Source organism: Vanacampus margaritifer, chromosome 10, assembly GCF_051991255.1.
Source record: "Vanacampus margaritifer isolate UIUO_Vmar chromosome 10, RoL_Vmar_1.0, whole genome shotgun sequence".
Classification (NCBI taxonomy): domain Eukaryota; kingdom Metazoa; phylum Chordata; class Actinopteri; order Syngnathiformes; family Syngnathidae; genus Vanacampus; species Vanacampus margaritifer.
In genome coordinates, this window is record NC_135441.1 from 18,471,600 (window position 1) to 18,491,386 (window position 19,787).

Below are 19,787 nucleotides of genomic sequence, written 5' to 3' on the forward strand. Positions count from 1 at the left end.
ATCTAAATAAAAACTATAACAAAAATTGTCAATTAATTCAAATTTTTTACGATCAGGAACTAGAAATTAGAAGAATAAAACATTTCCAATAATTCCATGCAAAAGGACAAGTGCTATATTGGGATATGTAGGTCTTTCTTTTAAATTGTGTATCATTGTCATTGACCCCCCCCCCCCCCCACCCAAATCAATGTGAAAAGCATTCCCATATGCAGCTTGTGTAGGAGCTTAAGACACATTTGGAAGGTCAGAGATGTGCGACAAGACGCTGCACTGGCTGAATTTGCAGGTTTGTCGTTGCATGCAAAACCACATTGCGGGTGTTATTGTTATTCTGGTCAGACCCCACTGGAAACAATAAAAAAGAAAAGAAAAAAAAACTCTTCTAAATGCAATTTAAAAGATGTCAGTCTGTGGCAAACGACACTGAGTAGATCAACACAGTAAAGGCAGCCGACTGCATCAATTGTCCGAAGCGAAGCAGCCGAAAAAAAAAAAGTGTCCCCGCTTTTTACGAGCACATGCCACTCGGTGGGAGACCGCCGAGACATCTGCAGATATGATGGAGTTTTTACAAGATTCCCCCTTCCAATTTATTGTCCCAGCCACACTGCAGAGCATGGAAACGCAGGAGACATGAATCACATTTTGCCATTTGTTTGTCAAATGAGACCATTTTCAAATGGAGTTGTGCTGTTTTCTTATTGATACGAATTTAAAAAGATGTGTCAAGCAGGGGACACAATACACAACTTTTCACAGTTGTTGCCAATTTTGAAACATAACTGGCTTCTGCAGATTTTTTTATGGCCACTGAAAGACCACAGATCACACATTTAACGACTGAGGGATCACACGCTCCATGATTTTATCAAACCAACTGAAGTCAACAGCAAACCCTTGCGAGAGCATCGGTTTACAGTGTCAACAAACAAGAAAGATAAACAGTGAGCTGTTGCTGTTTACGCAGCTATCTCTTCGGAGAAAGCCATTAAAATGAAAAAAAACAGGCTTGCGTCCAGTCATGGAGGAGACAACATTGGAAATGTGGAGTCCATGTACTGCAGAGGCGACGGAATCAAATACATTTGTTATCTGGCGCTATTTCCTGTTTTCCCCCCGACTCACGCGGTGGGATCTCCATAGTCTACCCTCAATTGTGTCCAAAACTACTTTGTAGCCTCCTTTTTCACTTGTTCATAAACCGTAAAATCCCGTGTATAATTTGCCTCCCCAAAAAAAATCACCATTAAAGCTACTGAACGCAGAAAATTGAATTTCAAATCGCTACTGCCACCTGTGGCCAGAAAATGAAACTGCATTTTTCCTCCTAGCGCACAAGACTTCACATCCACGGGAAATTCGAACTTAAATCAAGTCTGAAAACTATTGGCCAGAGGCTTGCAGGAGTACTCATTATTAACAGCTAAGGTGTTTATCTACTAATTAAAAAATGTTTCGGTCATAAATGGTCAAATAAAAAGGCTATTATAAAAGATATTTTTGGGGCAAATTGATACAAAGTGCAGGTTTAAACTGTTTTTTTTTTTCTATGTACACGTGTATTACTAATTTGCTGGCATTCTTTATTATAGTGGCCAACTGTTTTTTTTTCTTAGTGCCAAGGACATTTTAATGATATGCGTAATTCTGGGCTGCTGAGTTCAAAAATGACATCAATTTCTGTGAATTGGCTCTAGTTTTAGAGAGATTTATATTTTTGACAATTAGTTGACTGATCATTCCAGCAACTAGCCGCTAAACTGTGGAGATGCTAACGATGGATGCTGGCTGGCAGCAGGCCTTCATAATCAAACTTTTTTGTTAACGAAATAAAATAAAAACGAAAATGCTTTATAAAAACAAAAATTAACTGAAAGTACATTTAATGTTTACAAAACTATAATTATAGCAAAAATGTCCTTTGTTTTAGTCTTTGGTAATTATTTTAATACATGAGCCTTTTGGGACGATTTCAAATGTGATTTTAAGTATATTTACTTTGATATTAACAGAAGTGATGTCATCTAGCAGAAGCCAATAGAAAAGCATCTTCAGATGAGGTGTCAATTTATGCTTGACTTTTGGCTCCAATGGCTCGGCTTGCCTGTGTTTTCATTTAAGTCAGCCGAAATGCTACGCTAGGTAAGAAATGTGTTACTTTTTTCATTTTACCATGCTATTTATTAAATACTGAGCACAATACACATAAAAAAAAACTAATACTGAAACGAACTAAAACTAAACTAAAAGTAATCATTTAAAAAAAAAAACAAATAAAAACTAACAAAAGCACCCTGGAAACTAATTAAAACTAACTGAATGAAAAAATAAAACTCAAAACAAAATATAATAACCCTGCTTATAATACAATGCCAGTGTAATTAAGTCGGCTTTTTAGCATCCTTAATTAACTAGAGATTGAACTTGATTTCAGGACGACGTTGTGTTGTTGACGACGGTGGCAAAAATCTGCAAGACACCGCAACCAGAGTGACTTAAAAAAAAAAACGTGTCAAGTCAGCGGTCATGCTGTGACACGTGAACAACTTCAAAATAAAAGCATAGGGCACTATTGTCAGCGTATTACTGCATTTGGAAAGTTTTTTTATTTTGAAGTTGGCCTCACCATTGGCTGTGTGTTTCGTCAAGGATGGCATGAATTTTTTCTGCTTCTAGCATGATTTTTTTATTTTTTTTTTGTAATCCGTTGTGACAAGTTTGGATGTTTTTATATGGGAAAAAAATCGTATTCATGTGATTTTACGGTAGTTATTTGAGTGCAGACTGCACACAATGTCAATCAGTATTGTTCCAAATGAACTCGAAACTGCCTCTCATTCTGAAACGACAGTTGAGCCAAAAGGTGACGGTTATTTTGCCAAGTTATTTTTCCTGTGAGCACTCTTGAGACCAATACGTGACATACGAAATGTCAAGGCCACAAACCCATCCGCTTTGGACACAAAAAAAACCCCAACAATAAATCCAAAAGCATCCTTGATTTGACTGTTTTGGGACAAAAAAACAGAAAATATTTGTCAAATGTACCAAAAAAACACCCATTGTAGCTCTAACGCTTTAAGCAGTTTTTAGAAGTGAAAACCGATTACATTTTTTTTTTTACTCTTTCCTGAGCCAAGGTTTGCTCTTAGTCTAGTTTCATATAGGATATTTCATGCAAATAGGGATGAGTGTGGTTCAAGGAAAAACATAATCGACATCAACAACATTACAGAGGCAACTGTGTTTAGCGCCAGAGAGTTCACGGTACTGTCAAACTCGGGAACGTTATGTCTTGAAGAAAAAAATCTGGTAAAAGCGGAGATGTTATTTCGAATGTGGCTTTCCTCTGGGCCTCGTTATGTTGAACTAACCCTTTCACAAAGACAAGATTGACCTCTCAATTGCGCAACGCGTTCTCGTCATCGATGACTTGAGAGCGGAAGAGCGACCAGGTGATCGGCCTTACATGTTTTCCTCGCCGATGATGCAGAAGGCCGACAGGATCTTGACGGTCTCGGTCATCATGCTGGTCTGTTTGGGGTCGATGGATCGCGCCAGTAACAACAGGCTGCGCTCATCTCCCAGGATCCTTTGCAGCCCATACTGTCAGATAGTGAAAACAAGGAGATGGATGAGGGGGAAAATATTCCAGTGGGGGTAAATTAAGCAGAGCAATATATATGTTGGACTTTAATATAGTGAACTACTTCAAGAACATGTTTTCACTTCAACGCTAAAGGAACCGCTATGTCTTTATTAGGGGTAGGGCATTCATTTCTAGAAATGTATTGCCATAATTATAGTCAAACTAGAGTCTATGCAAGTGGAGGCTTGAGTAAAATAATAACCTAACTAACACTAACCCTCAGGAATACAAACAGAGAATGATAAATGCATTCAATTGAGGACAGAACTAGAGGGACAAACATTTTGTCTGTAACCTTTTTAGTCTTCTCACCACTAAAGGTTCGGGACACCATCGTTGGGGATTAGGAGCAAGAACATCAATTGGCCACCGAGCTTTAAAATGCGTGCCACGGAATGAGAAATGAGCAAGACCTTCCCAAAATGGTTAACTAATGGATCTGAGAGCTGAGTGGAAATTGTAAATGGTAAAATTAGCTTCTCTATATGAGCCCATTATCTCAGATGGCATCATCCTGCAGTGGAATCCAGACCACGGAATAAAAACTCAAAAGGGAAGCCTTGTTTAATGCATATATATATATAAGGGATGTCAAAATTAGTGCGTTCATTTTGAGTTAAGTTTAAGTTCCTTTAACACCAGTAATTCTTTTAACGTGCGATTAATAACCGGCACTTATTTAGACAGCATAGCAGACACGTACCCGTCAAAATTTTGCATTAAGAAATTTAATAATAATTAATATATTTGTGGAGACTGGGGTAAAAATGTATTTTACAATTTTAAAAATGTGCAGAATTATACAAGCTACTTAATGTTAAAGATTAGATAGCTCTTATTATGAATAGAAAAATGCATTGAGCTGTCGCCAATGTCTTACAAATGCAATTATGCCATCTAGTGGCAGAAAAATGACCTCAACACAAATCAATATCACACTTTTTTTTTATAGTGCAGTACATGTTTTTATTTCTAACTCAAGTTTATGAATTATTAAGAAATTACTGTATCAGTGACTAAAACATGCAGCCATATTTCTATTACCAGTAGGTTAAACATTTTTTCCCACTTTTATGTTAACAAGAGTATAAAAACTTACATTTAGAACAGATATAAAATGTGTGTTTAATCGTGAATTAACTATTGGAAGTCATGCAATTAATTACAATCAAAAAAAAATATTGCCTGACACCCCTTATATATATTATTATTTTTATTATTAATGTTTTAAAAAAAATCTTTTTTTTTATTGCTTCATACAAACCTTGTTGTTCATAAAAGCCTTCAAGCATTGGATAAGTTTATGCTGATTCCGTTTATCAATGTTCTCTTGCCTAGAAAAAAAAAACAAAATATATTTTTAAAAAAAGAGTATGGTTTTCATCACAGTAAAAATATTTTGTAGGAGTACACTCACTGTTTCTTATCCAAGAGCTTCTCCAGTGCATCCAGAAGAAGTCCAAGACCCTCATGACCAAAGTTATTAACCCAACTGTGGAGGAAGTAAAAGAACATAAAATATCGAGTCAGTATTATTGACACAGTCTTGGCACAGAAAGCCATTCTAATACAGAGAGTGAATTAAACATAAAATATTGGCTTAACCCCTGAGAGAACCAGTCATTCAAACAAAAGCCACGGGTTCGACACATTTGGATAAGTTGACTCGTGTCGTGGGTTTTAATTCCCGACACAACCCGAGCCACGCAACCCAGCCGTGGCCTCCCTGACACCGAATACAGTTAGAATTTAAACTACACCCATTTAGGAGCTAATGAACCCGCATCCATCTTCACTATAGTTCCCATCACCGAGCTGTTTGTATCCAGCCACTCCGCCAGAGCCGCAGAGTTCCCGCGCCCAAAATTGAGCAATGCGAGAAAGATAACACTGTAATCGATAACGGATCGCGAGAGATAATTGCCTATAAACCACAGCATGTCGGGAGACGGCAAATGATCCAGTGCAGATGAGCCTGTTTGTCTAAGGAGGCGAGCGGGAGGAGGAGGAGGAGGGATTGTGGTGCGGGTCACAGTCAGATGATGCCATTAGCGTCGCTTGTTTCCAGGACCCCCGACGGTCAATAAACACAAAATGCATGGAGACGTTTCCTAACGTTAAAGGGTGCGAGTCAATGATTTAGCCCACATTTTTGACAATCATTTGGAATAATAATGGCATGAGCATTAAAACCATTTGTATTGACCCGCCGTGTCGAGGGAGGCCCTCGATTAAGATTGAGATACTGTTGCCTGAGGCCATCAGTTAAGTTGTGTTGAGGCATTACTTTGATCTGTGACTAAATTACCTCGGGGTATAAACCCCACCCGCTAATGTACTTAACACACAAATATGCAAGTTACAGCTGGAATGAGCAACAAAAAAAAATCACTAACTTTACTTAAAGGATTGTTTGAATTCTACAAATGCTTATGAAAGGTGCCTGGATGACACCTTCAATTGGCAAATTGTACTCCTGTCCAACCTTTTTGAAAAATTTCGGCAGCACTATATAACTAATTCACTCCCAGACATTTTCACTGAAGCAACCCCCTTCGCTCCTGGCTGTTTTACTGGATTTTGACTGATTTTGCAAGGCCCACAGAATATTGTGTTCTATTGCTATAAAAACATGAAACCTACCAAAAGAAAGATTCGAGGTAATTTCAAGATCATGTTCAGTAGTAAGGCATAAGCCCTTTAAGGTGTTCGACAGAGGTAGCAAATCCAGGTCCAGGAAGTAAAAACCCTGTCACAGTTTGGCTTTAGCCCCAGGTGCTAGCTAGCTAGCTCCCTAGCTAGCTCCCATGGTGCTCGTTTGCCTGCTAGGGAGCTAGCTAGCTAGCATCAATGGCTAAAGCCAAACTGTGGCAGGCATAAGCCCTTTAAGGTGTTCGACAGAGGTAGCAAATCCAGGTCCAGGAAGTAAAAACCCTGTCACAGTTTGGCTTTAGCCCCAGCTGCTAGCTCGCTAGCTCCCTAGCTAGCTCCCATGGTGCTCGTTTGCCTGCTAGGGAGCTAGCTAGCTAGCATCAATGGCTAAAGCCAAACTGTGGCAGGCATAAGCCCTTTAAGGTGTTCGACAGAAGTAGCAAATCCAGGTCCAGGAAGTAAAAACCCTGTCACAGTTTGGCTTTAGCCCCAGGTGCTAGCTTGCTAGCTCCCTAGCTAGCTCCCATGGTGCTCGTTTGCCTGCTGGGGAGCTAGCTAGCTAGCATCAATGGCAAAAGCCAAACTGTGGCAGGCATAAGCCCTTTAAGGTGTTCGACAGAGGTAGCAAATCCAGGTCCAGGAAGTAAAAACTCTGTCACAGTTTGGCTTTAGCCCCAGGTGCTAGCTCGCTAGCTCCCTAACTAGCTCCCATGGTGCTCGTTTGCTTGCTAGGGAGCTAGCTAGCTAGCATCAATGGCTAAAGCAAAACTGTGGCAGGCATAAGCCCTTTAAGGTGTTCGACAGAGGTAGCAAATCCAGGTCCAGGAAGTAAAAACCCTGTCACAGTTTGGCTTTAGCCCCAGGTGCTAGCTCGCTAGCTCCCTAGCTAGCTCCCATGGTGCTCGTTTGCCTGCTAGGGAGCTAGCTAGCTAGCATCAATGGCTAAAGCCAAACTGTGGAAGGCATAAGCCCTTTAAGGTGTTCGACAGAGGTAGCAAATCCAGGTCCAGGAAGTAAAAACCCTGTCACAGTTTGGCTTTAGCCCCAGGTGCTAGCTCGCTAGCTCGCTAGCTAGCTCCCATGGTGCTCGTTTGCCTGCTAGGGAGCTAGCTAGCTAGCATCAATGGCTAAAGCCAAACTGTGGCAGGCATAAGCCCTTTAAGGTGTTCGACAGAGGTAGCAAATCCAGGTCCAGGAAGTAAAAACCCTGTCACAGTTTGGCTTTAGGCCCAGGTGCTAGCTCGCTAGCTCCCTAGCTAGCTCCCATGGTGCTCGTTTGCCTGCTAGGGAGCTAGCTAGCTAGCATCAATGGCTAAAGCCAAACTGTGGCAGGCATAAGCCCTTTAAGGTGTTTGACAGAGGTAGCAAATCCAGGTCCAGGAAGTAAAAACCCTGTCACAGTTTGGCTTTAGCCCCAGGTGCTAGCTCGCTAGCTCCCTAGCTAGCTCCCATGGTGCTCGTTTGCCTGCTAGAGAGCTAGCTAGCTAGCATCAATGGCTAAAGCCAAACTGTGGCAGGGTTTTTACTTTCTGGACCTGGATTTGCCACCTCTGGTGTTGGAGTTTCAAGGTTATTTGCAAACATAGATTAGAGTCTCTTCTTTCATCAGGAAAAAAAGGTATATTTCTATCTGTTTAAAACAGTAGGGAACATTTTTTTTTTTCAACATGGCCCTGGTTGATCTCTTATACTCTGCTTCCACCTGCTGGCCGTTTTTTGTAATAACTACAATTTCTTCAACCGTTCTCTTCATTTGAGAGGCTGCATCAAAGTCTTCTGTATACCATTTTAGACCAGTGGGGCTGCATAGAACATATTATTGGGGTTGACTTCCCCCTTAAAGCAACTACTAGATTGTAGTCAATACATTTATTTATTTTTGACATTTCGACTTGGGAACACCAATGCTTGGAATTCAATTGCAAGTTGTTATTTAACAGAAATATCTCTATTACTACTGTTGTGTCTGACTGAGATCTCTTTGACCATGTACATACTGTATAAGGCCATTTCTATTGACTCTTCAATACGTCCTTTCGGTATCGGTCCATAAGGAGATGGCAGCACAGAGCAACTTAGCCAAGTGCAGAATAACAATGTCGCAGTCGACTATGTTTGTGATCCAGAAGTGAGGCCGGTGAAAGAGAAACAAAGGTGACACGGTTGAAGGATCACAGTCAAATTCAACTGTTTACGCATCTTTCCCATAATCAGTTTTTAGGGTACAAGGTAATGGGATTAATATTTGTGCAGGTAAACATTGTTTATTAGATAGCATAATTAAAATTACATTTTAGGAATGCCGGTTGCATTCATTCTAGGTTGTGGTTATTTGGCCACGTGATTCTCATTTACAAAGCAAATATGGTGAAAATGAACATGCAAACAGAAAGAAAGAAATAACGTGTTTGTTTGATATTGTTTGTATCATTATGCTCAATATAATCAACATAGAACTGTACAACAGGGTTTAAAGGACAAGCTATAAGCAATAGAATTGTGGTTAGTTTTGATGTTTTATCTTTTTTGCCGTTGATTATGTGTTATTTTATGAGAAGTAGGTGGGGAGACTTTTTATGGGAAGCATCCATTTATTCCATATTATGTTTCAATTGAAGTCATTCAATCGCCCTCCTGAGAGAATTATGACTCGTTCGGTGCCACAGAATTGTAGCTTGAAACCAAGCACCATCAGTGTCTGCTTTAGCAATTTTGCATGTCAAACATGTCGCTACATTACATCCTGACATAATATTGTTAAAAGAGGAAGTCAAGCCCAATTTCTTTTTGGACAATAATATGTTCTATGCAGCCCCATTAGTTTAAATATTGTATTCTGGTTGCAATTGCGTTTGTGGAATATGAGTTAGGCGGCAAAATCCAGCCGTTTTTATCCATCTCAGGGGGCGGCCATTTTGCCACATTCTGTCGACTGAAGATGACATCAATGTTGCGCAGGTCTCAGGCAAGGACCAATCACAGCTCACCTGATTTCTGAAGCTGTGCTGTGATTGGTCGTTGCCTGAACCCTGAGCAACTGTGATGTCATCTTTTTTTTTCCTTCTTCTTTTTGCCCTATGTTTCTATTTACAAAGTGTATTGTGCAAAACTAGTGCCGTGAGTTAGGAGGAGGCCTCTCCCAACCCGGCGAAGGCAGGAGGCGCACCTCTTGTCAAAAGCTAAATAAAAAATATAGCACTGTGTCAATGTGTGAATCTTAAAATGAAACACTGATCAACACAAAAATTAATTTTGAGGAAAATATGCCTTCACACTAACGAGTTATGAGACAGACTTTTTTGTGTGTGTCAATAATAATCGATTTACACTTTTAGAGTGAAAATCAGCAACCAAGTCCTTAAAAAACGTATTTTTTGGACAAAATCAAAGTCATTTCAATAGCACCTTACACTTCTTTGCTTGGGCCCAAATAATAACAATTATTCAACACATTTTATGGTGGAAAGCTTTCATACTACATGAAGTCCTTACAACAATTCTAACTAAATAGCACAAGAAGGACAGATGTAGAGAACTCGAAAGCCATCAGCGTTGAGCCCTGTGAAGGACATCAATTCTTTTCACTGCTTTTTAAAAAATGTATTTTTCAAATTAATTTGAATCCTGAATGGATGTACAGAACCACTATGATACAATAAAGTGAATAGAGATGAATCAATTATGATTGTCTAGTGGAGGGCTACTGCTGCCTCATCAAGTTGACGCAGCTGAAGCTGTTCATGTGCGTGACCATCTCGCACACATCGGTGTCTTGCCTTACTGAAATTCACTTTTAATTGGTAGTTATACCAACAGTGGTCACATGGGGGAAAAGGGAAGGAAGGGAGGGCGAGGTATAAACCCTGCAAGTAGATGCGCCACCGATCGCGATTGGCCATTTTTCTGTGAAAAAGTACATGATCGGCATGTAGATCAATGTCATCAGAAAAAAAATGTCATTACAGACGCTCCCCTACTTACGAACATTTGAGTTACGAACAACGGTACATACGAACATGTCTGCGCGTACAGTATGTCGAAAAATGTTCGGAAAGAAATGCTGTAAGTTCGATTTTGTATTGCGCGTAGTGCTTCTTTCCGCCGCTAATACCGACGATTGGCGCTGTGAGAGCTCATTGGAGGCTGAGCAACGTGGCGAGGAGGAGGAGGAAGAAAACGCCGGTCCCCATGAAGCAGGAAATAACTTTTGAAGCCGATTCCAGCGACGACGAAGAATCTCTCATGATATAAAATCCTCCTCTTCCTCCTCCTCCATCATCTCCTTAAGCATCGAGTACATCTTCCAAAAGTAAGTTAAACTTCATTTTATTTATCTTATTACGTACATGTACATACTGTGTGTGTGTCTTTCGCTCTCTCTCTCTAACATACGTAGTACAGTACAGTACTGTACGTATTCTCTCCATTTTATTAAAAGTTTTTTTCAGTACAAACCAATGCAGGTTACTTGTACAAGCCTTAAACATACTTATATAAACCTTCAATATACTTATATAGGCTTTAAACATAAATTATAATACAAAATATAGCACTGAAGCAACTTACGAACAAATTCACCTTACGAACGATCGTCCGGAACGTAACTCGTTCGTAAGGTGGGGAGCGTCTGTATAGCTTTTTGGCTATCTTCCTATTTTTTATTTTTTTCCACTTACTAACTGATCAAATAAGGGGACTGTCATTTTCAACAAACTGGCATCTTACGTCTCAGTGGATTGAGCCATAAAAAGCGTGTATCAAAAATGACTAAATGAAAAAGGAGAACAGAGTAACAGCCTTGATAATTGACTGGGGAAAAACAAGTGAAAAACGTGGCAGCTGAAGAGAAGAGACTGAAAACAGTAGGCTGCCGACGCTTCGGGCGATTCCATCTGTGGGAGTCTGTTCGGATTCCGCACGCCACACACCTGTGCGGGACTGCCTGCGAGATAAAGCCCTCGGCACAAAGGCCCTGCAGCCACCTGCGCTGCCAAACAGGTGTGCAGCCTCGCCAGTTAAACTATTAGACAAACACAAGCCTGTGGGAGCAAATTAGCAGGCTGCCCAAACACACAGGCGCAAGAAGCGTCATGCTAAGCAGTCGAGTTAAAAAACAGCGGATTAATGATAAAGCTGTCATTTTATTTAAGTCCACTAGTACCTTGAAGTTACAAAGTCGTAAAAGTTGTACAGCTTGAGGTTTGGGAAAAATTAAGGTTGAAGAAATGTGCCAAACTTTTTGGAGTTTACACCGATGCTACATATGATAGTCTCTAGTTTGCTTTTTGTTTCGGTTTTAATTGATTAAAAAAAAATGTTCAAGGAGAGAAACACGTTTCTTATTTGCCTACAAGAAACGCATGACTGTGGTACATTGCCATCCAAGTCGCACTCACTTTCACTCTGTGATAACAAACCGTATAAGGTTACATTAACATAGAGCGACCAGAGGAGTCGCAAACAAAAGTGTGCTGTGATCCATGACAATCAAGCCCATTCATATTAATTAGGACTTGCCTGATTATTATAAACTTCATCGTGCTGCATATCATGGGTGGTTGACTGGAACCTTCAGTTTTTACTCTCGGACCTTAGTACTGTATAATCCATCCATTTTATGTGCTGCTTATCCTTTTTAGGATTGCGGATTTGCTGGAGCATATCCCATTGGTATATTCTGGGACTGGTCGCCAGACAATCTCGAGGCACATATAGGCAAACAAAATTGGTCGACATAAAAATGTATGCCTCAAAGATATAATTAATCATTTTAAGACCAAATTTGCACCGTCTGGAATCCGGTTTGACTTGGTATGACTGTCTATGTTTACTGCACTGAGATTTGTTACAGATGCACAAACTTGCCATGGAGGAATACACAAAAAGAAAGACACCCAAGTTTTTTTTTTTTTTCGCTTTACCTCCCCCCCCAAAAAAAAACTGCTCTTGTAAAATCATTTTTCCCCCCTCAGTTTTATATATAATTGTGTTTTGTTAGCGGCACCTCTGCTGTTGTGACAAAACATCTAATCGTTTTGACTTGCAGTGCTCACACAGTGTCAAAGGGATGATGCATTGTGGGGGCACTGATTACTTGTATGGCATTTGCTTTTGACACATAGGTAGGCAGTTTTGGGAGAGATGTGTGCTTGATCAGATGATCCATGTTGTTGTGCAAAATCAAATCAAAAGTTATTTTTTGTCAAAAGCACTAAGTGAATGCAGATGAGCCAAAGCAATTGAGAAGGATCTTTGCAGTTGTGACGTGACAGTACCGACTCTTTGTTTGGGAAAGGAACTTGGAGTGAAGCATGTGTGACCAGTTTTGGGATAGGTATGTTATTTTGCTAATGAACGGCCAATGAGCTTGTAGTTTTAAAAATGTCATGTCAGTTTTAAGAAATATGCCAAACCTATGAAAAAAAAACTGTGAATCGTGCTCGGTCTAACCTGTCTCCGAGCTAGATGAAGCTTCTCCAGCTAATTTAGCTTAGCTTAGCTAGCTTCCTGCGTCTCTTCATCACTAAGCAGTGATCGAGTGTGTGTCTAAAGTAACATGATTATTTAAGGAAATTAGTACAATATGATTTTTTTTACCACATATTTGATGGAATAACTGATAGGAAAATCAATTCTAAAAAGATTCATTAGTGACGAAACACCACAAATACTGTATGCCATCTTGCTTTATAGCCTACAGGACATTTATTAGAATTTTACATCCATTAGTTGCATGAGGCGCCAAATCTCCAGTGGGGATATTCTAATCATGAACAATCTATCCGATGCCCTGTGGAACCCCGGGGACCTGCCTAGCTACATGAGGTGATCCCGTCATAGAGCACGGTGCCCCTGACGCACTCGCGGGTCATTGGAAAACACCCACAGGAAAAGCCCGGCCTCATGTAGCACATCCACTCAGCGGCAGCTGGCCTTTACGAGCGGGAACGCGGACTAAAATACCCCTTGAGGCACGAGGCCAGAGGGGTTTGACTTCACTGTCCTCGTGACATTCCAAAAGGGTTAATTAGGTTTGCACAATAAAGTGCATCCTGTTGAGTGTAAATTAACTGAGGGTGATGGTTTATTTTATTTTAAGTCAGGCTTCACATGTAAGTGGGCGTGGGCTACAACTCAAGTATATCCCATCTTAATTTCTTGGTTGAGAAGGCAGGAATGGTAGCCGGAACACTAATGAATGCTCACCGTTAGTACCTGCAAAGTACTGAAAGTGAGTGTAAAACACAATAACACATTTTAATTACATATGCCGACACGCATAGTTAATAGATGGTTGTGTTTTTGAAGCGAATAATTTTCTATGAGAACATATCACTGTTGGACCCGTGTTCCTATTAATTCAACACAGCCGTAATGTTGACTGTTACAAACATTAAGATAATGTAATTGTTCGTTTGGGAGCACCGCGCCACACTCGGGTTGTGTTGTTCGTCACTCGCGCCCTTGGCCATTTAATTCACGTATACGTCGTTGATTCACACACACTGTCTTCAGCGGTTGGCCAGTAAATAAGTGTTCTCGTAGCGCATTCATTGCAGAAAAAGTGAAGGATTTGGTAAACAAGAGGGAAAAAAACACAGTTAGCGAGTCAGTAATGACTCCCGGAGTTGAGCAAAAATAAATGATTGCATTTTCATATGTTGTCAAATATATTAATGACAAACAAAGAGGGTACATTTTCAGAAATAAAATGTATGCTTTTTTTTTTCTTTAGAGCTCAGTATTGTTCATTCGATTTGACATCATCATTGCTCTCCTTTGTTAAAAAAATAAAAATAAAAAATAAATGTTTTTTTTTCTTTCTCTTTTTTTTTTGTTTTTTTTTTAAATATATATACATACTAATGATTATGATAAATTTAATGACTTGCAGCACAGCAGTCATGTGGAATATCCTTGAATAAATGAATGGTTGTAATTTAAGTGTGGACGGAAGAAGTCGCAAGTGGTTCACAAATGTTTGAAACCAGTAGAATAGAAGACAAAAGACGAATCATAATTGTGAGGGACTAACCTGACAGGGTTACTGGTGAGAGAAACCCGAAGCGACTCCAGGCAATTGAGCAGCTTTTCTTCTGCGATACCAGAACGAAGCTCATGGACATATTCCTGGGACGAAAGCGTACATTCATGCTTGCTGTTCCTCAGTCCTCCCTGGAAGCAAAACACACAAACTCACATGATTATTATTATTATTTTTTATGTTTTTTTAGAGCTCAGTATTGTTTATTCGATTTGACATCATCATTGCTCTCCTTTTTAAAAAAAAAAAAAAAAATAAAATAAAAATGTTTTTTTTTAAAAAAAAAAAATATATATATATATATATATATATATATATATATATATATATATATATATATTTTTTTTTTTGTATGTGGGTGAGCATGTGCATGTGCATGTGCGTGCGTGCGTGTGCGTGCGTGCGTGTGTGTATTCATCAGTTCACCTAAATCCCATTAAAAAAAAATCCCATACTAATAATATAATATAATAATAAATTGCCAAATGCAGAAACATCAATGTAAGTTGTCACAATGTAGTGGCTCTCGCTAACAGACAGAATTAAGTAACCAGAATTAGGTTAAAAAATTCTATATACGTAGACCATGTTTCTATAAATTTTGATATTTGTTTTTTATTTGAGGCAGATATTTTTTCCATTAAAATGTGATTTATGAGGAGGTTAGACCATTGGTCGATATTCAGAGTTTGTTTATTTTTCCAGTTAACAAGAATTGTTTTTTTAGCGATAGTAAGGGCTACAAGTGTAGATTGAAATTGTTTATGTGGTAAGTCAGTTGTTGTTAGGTCACCTAGCAAACACAAGTTTGGAGATAAAGGTATCCTCCAGTCCAAAATAGCGGAAAGTTTTTCTAAGACTTTAGTCCAGAAATACATAACCGGAGTACATAACCATAAAGCATGAACTTAAGTGTCTGTAGTGTTTTGTAAACATTGGAGACAAATGTCGGAGTCTGAGAGTCCCATTTTCTTCATCATATATTGAGTAATGTATGTTCTGTGAATAAATTTATATTGGATAAGTTGTAAATTTGTGTGTTTTGTCATTTTAAATGTCGGAGTCTGAGAGTCCCATTTTCTTCATCATATATTGAGTAATGTATGTTCTGTGAATAATTTTATATTGGATAAGTTGTAAATTTGTGTGTTTTGTCATTTTAAATGCGTTTTCACAAACTTGAATCCAAAAGTCAGATTCCGGTGCTACAAACTCACATGATGATGTCATAAAATAAACCTAACACCTTAAGAAGCCTTTTTTTTTTACGTCATTTGAATGATTCGGGAAACGTTATTGTGAAGCTTAGTTTTAGAGGTTCATGCTCTTGAACAGGTAAATTAAATATATATATATATATAAATATATATATATATATATATATATATATGTATATGTGCTGTGTATTTGCACAAATTCTACTTTCAAGTCACATTCAAAAGGGAGTTGAGTCAAGGTACCACACAGAAACACAATTTAAAAAAAAAAAACAGCATTAGATATGCTTGGAAGATGACTGCTCAGCAAAATCATATGCACTGTGTTGATCCCCAAACTGCTGCTTTTCCAACAAAGTGAATTGCGCTAACAGGCACTTTTGCAAGTGGCGAAATAGCTCATTTATTTGGGTGAAAGCATGCATGCTGCTCTCCAGAAAAGCGCAATCAACGCCGAAACCAGAAGCGGTCTAAGATTGTGAAAACAATACAACTGGTATTTGTGTGTGTCAATTCCTGTATCTTTTCACACCCGTGGTCGGAATCCATAACATACGGCACTAAAAGACAACTTCATCATCATCCTATGACAGTAAACTAACTCAATGTCAGTAAAAGCAAAAAAAATATGTGGCGCGCTAGCAGAGAAATAGGAGGTCTTCTGGCCTGGTTGTCACCCAGGGAGAGGAAGAAAAAGTAGGTGCAGTCATTATGGGGTCCAAATCAATAAAAAGCGAACTAAACGTGCAGCACAGTGACTCTCTACAGGAAGGGTCACAGCACACTGTTCTACCTTGGGACTCTCGGCTCCTTTTATTATGTGCAACAAACTCAAACGCGTTAAGTTAGGGCGAAAAAGCTTAAAGTAGGTAGAGCACAAAAGCTCAATTCAACCTTGGTAAGCACTACATATTAAATAAAGCACACACGTTTTATTATATGACATTGAAGAAAACCTTGGGCGATCTGAATAGAGAGAGGCAAAATAATTGATTCCATTATTCCTGCAAATAGTTGTCAGGGACATTTATTTTATTATCATATCAACTGCTGATGAGGTATCCTTGTACAAATGGCAATTTGGAAAAATACTAAACACAAATTTAAAAAAAAAAAAAGAAAACATTCTTATTGTGAGGAAATAAAGAAAAATATCATGAATTGAGGCAGACTAGACGGAAACAAATCAGAACATGAACTTGGACATACACTACATCACAGAGTAGTCAATGGAATGCTAATCGACATTACCGACACCGTGTCCACGTAACATAATGGGCTGGTAAATGGAATTTCACTTGTATGTATAGCGCTTTTCCACCTACTGGGTACTTTAAGTGCTCTAACACTGACTCCTCATTCACCTACTTATGACACACCATCAGGAGTAACTAAGGGTTTCGGTATCTTGCTTAAAGACAATTAGGCTCCGAGGATCGAACTCACAACCTCTGAGTTGGGAGACAACCACCCTACCACTTGAGCCAGGTCGCCCCAACATAAGATAATCATTAACAATGTGTAGACAAACTGCTGTAAATATTCTAGTTTACCTGCTTTGGTGGGTGCTGCTGTTTTGGTTAGCAAAAGAGTTCAAATGGGGTGCGTTGACTCAAGAAAAGGTGTTGATTTCGCTACAGGTTTTTATTTGTTTAATTAGACTAACTGAGACACGGCGACTGAATATGAATATGCCTTACTGATTGTTGATCAATCCAGTGGAAGCAGTTGAAGCGAAACAAAACGTCTCAATAATGTTAAAGGATTGCAATTTTCCTTCCACAAATGTTGGCACTGTGAAATAATGAATGAATGAGACTTTTCTTTCAGATATAAAGAGAGGTGTATATCACATTCAATACTGTACGTACAAATACATTAAGATAAACATAAGATTAAAGGAAGGGGAAAAACTAATATAAACATGAACAAAACAAAGCAAGGTGGTTTCATTGTATTTAGTCAGAGAGGCCAACGTTCACTCGCCTTTGTGAAGCGTGACCTTCAAATAATTAATTATTCAACGGGAAAAGGGAAATACACAAAGTCTACTAAGATCCTTGGCAAGTATGACATTTTTGAAAAATGTGTGATTTAATGAAAAAGGTGTGATTTAATGAATAATTTAATTACATCCTTTTCTGTGCTAATTATTTCTAGAATTTTAAAATGTTACAGATGGCACAACAAACTATAGAACATAATATTGATCCTTTTAATGTTAAAGATGAGGGGTGTCAGAAAAAAAAATCCAGGACTGACGTCAGTAAAGCTGTATTTCAAATCCAAACTACAAGTTTTGCAATTTGAAGTAATAATAAATTTTAAAAAAATGCAACCTCAAAAAAATATTTTTGGCCACTGCCAGCTTCTTCTTTGATGTTTTCCTTTTGGCAGGTGATTTCATGAAAATATAAAAAAAAAACGGGATTAAAATGTTGAAATGTATTTGTTCAGATTGGAAGATCAGATATGTGTTATGGACTAGGAAGCAAAAGAGTGGTGGAGTGTAGTACAAGTTACACTGTTATAGTATTGAAGTAGGTGCGTGACTAAAATTTTTTGGAAGTGCTACTTTAAACAATTAGTTTTGTACATATTCATCTTCGAAGGACTAGTGTCAACTGAGTGGACAGTATAAGAGACTAAATCACTCCAAAATACAATGATACACTCAATGGGCGCAAGAAAAGTCGAACAAAATTGAGAGAGAAAGAAAGAGAGGGGGGAAAAGGTTGGCAGGATTCTCACTTTTTCTCAAAATTTTGACATTAAAGTGAGCATTCTGACTTTAATCTCAGAATTCTGAATTTGAAGTGAGTATTTTCACTTTATTCTTAGAATTCTCACTTTATTCTCAAAATTCTGACTTTCCGAATTCGCCCCACAATTCATAGCTCTACATCACAAAGTCAGAATTATCACTTTAAAGTCAGAATTATAAGAATAAAGTAAAGAATTCTGACAAAGTCAGAATTATAAGAATTAAGTCAAGAATTCTGACAAAGTCAGAATGATAAGAATTAAGTCAAGAATTCTGACTTTAAAATCAGAATTATAAGAATAAAGTGAGAATTCTCATTTTAAAGTCAGAATTCTGTGATTAAAGTCAGAATTCTAAGAACAAAGTGAGAATCCTGCCAACCTTTTTTTTTTCCTCACTGACCCTAATCTTCTTCCGTAAACCATCAACTCTACAAAGAGGAATACGTCGATAGAATGTAGGGACTGAATGCCAGAACATCGCCTCTGATATTAAACATATGCTGCAAAAATCCATACTTAACTTACGTTTTAGCAATGGAATGTCCTCAAGAACAAATAGTCATTTGAACAGATCAATCTTAAAAGATATTGCTTCAGCACCCCGTATACATTGCCATGTATTCCTACTTCCGCAGCAACACATACAAAACCGAAAAGTTAACATTTTCCATCACTTTTCCACTACTTATCTTTTCATCTATTAGGCCTGAGCTTCACCACAGGCTCTGTCTGACCTCTGGAAACAAAACACTGACCGTAAACCACCCTTTCACAACCCTGTCCCACATAAGAAGAGTCCAGGGACCATATCAACATTACACTGCCACTCGGGCGGCAGAAATACAATCTGAGCAGAAGGACGCCGGCTACTGGGAAATAGAGTTGTGCCCCGAAGGCGCAGGAAAAACGGTCAGCCGAAGCTTTAAACAAAAGAGACCCCCGAGAGAAAGGTAAAGAGAGAACAGTCAGAAGGAGATTCAAAGAAAGTGTATGCAGGGTGGGCAGACGTACGGCACATCACGACATCAGTGGAAGTTGTGCGCACGCTGCCTTTTGACCACAGCAGAGAGCCTCATCTCCTGTCGCTTATTGAATCCCCTATTTGTCGATAACAGTATTTCCTGCCAGAGAAAATAGTGTGGGGGGAGCAATTACTTTAGGAAGCCTGTCAATTTCATTTTGGTGGGTTAGGGCAGGATTGAGGCTCATTCTATCCTCCTCCATCACCGTCCACCTTCTGTATGGCGCAGGGCGTGACAGAGAACGTCGCTATCTCTGGAGGGCAGGGCAGGTAGACAATGGCAAGGCGACTGCGCCTCAACATGTCATCTTCACCTGTAATGAGCCCATAACAAGCTGGCGGCGCACTCGGTGCCCAGTGTTCGGCACACTCGGGCAGACTGATGGATGCATTATTCAGCTTCTCTGTCAGCTTACCGGAAAAACCAGATGGCGA

General features: G+C 39.0%; 1 protein-coding gene across 5 annotated transcripts in view; it reads right to left on the reverse strand.

The window, feature by feature from the left end:
* diaph2 (diaphanous-related formin 2) overlaps positions 1 to 19,787 on the reverse strand; it is a 421,729-nt gene that overhangs the window by 292,322 nt on the left and 109,620 nt on the right. For all 5 annotated transcript variants that reach the window (XM_077577699.1, XM_077577700.1, XM_077577701.1 and 2 more), the window contains 4 exons: positions 14,340 to 14,479; positions 5,070 to 5,144; positions 4,917 to 4,986; positions 3,473 to 3,609 (listed from right to left, as the gene is read on the reverse strand). In XM_077577699.1, the coding sequence (XP_077433825.1) occupies positions 3,473 to 3,609; positions 4,917 to 4,986; positions 5,070 to 5,144; positions 14,340 to 14,479 (422 nt within the window). The remainder of the gene's footprint in view (positions 1 to 3,472; positions 3,610 to 4,916; positions 4,987 to 5,069; positions 5,145 to 14,339; positions 14,480 to 19,787) is intronic.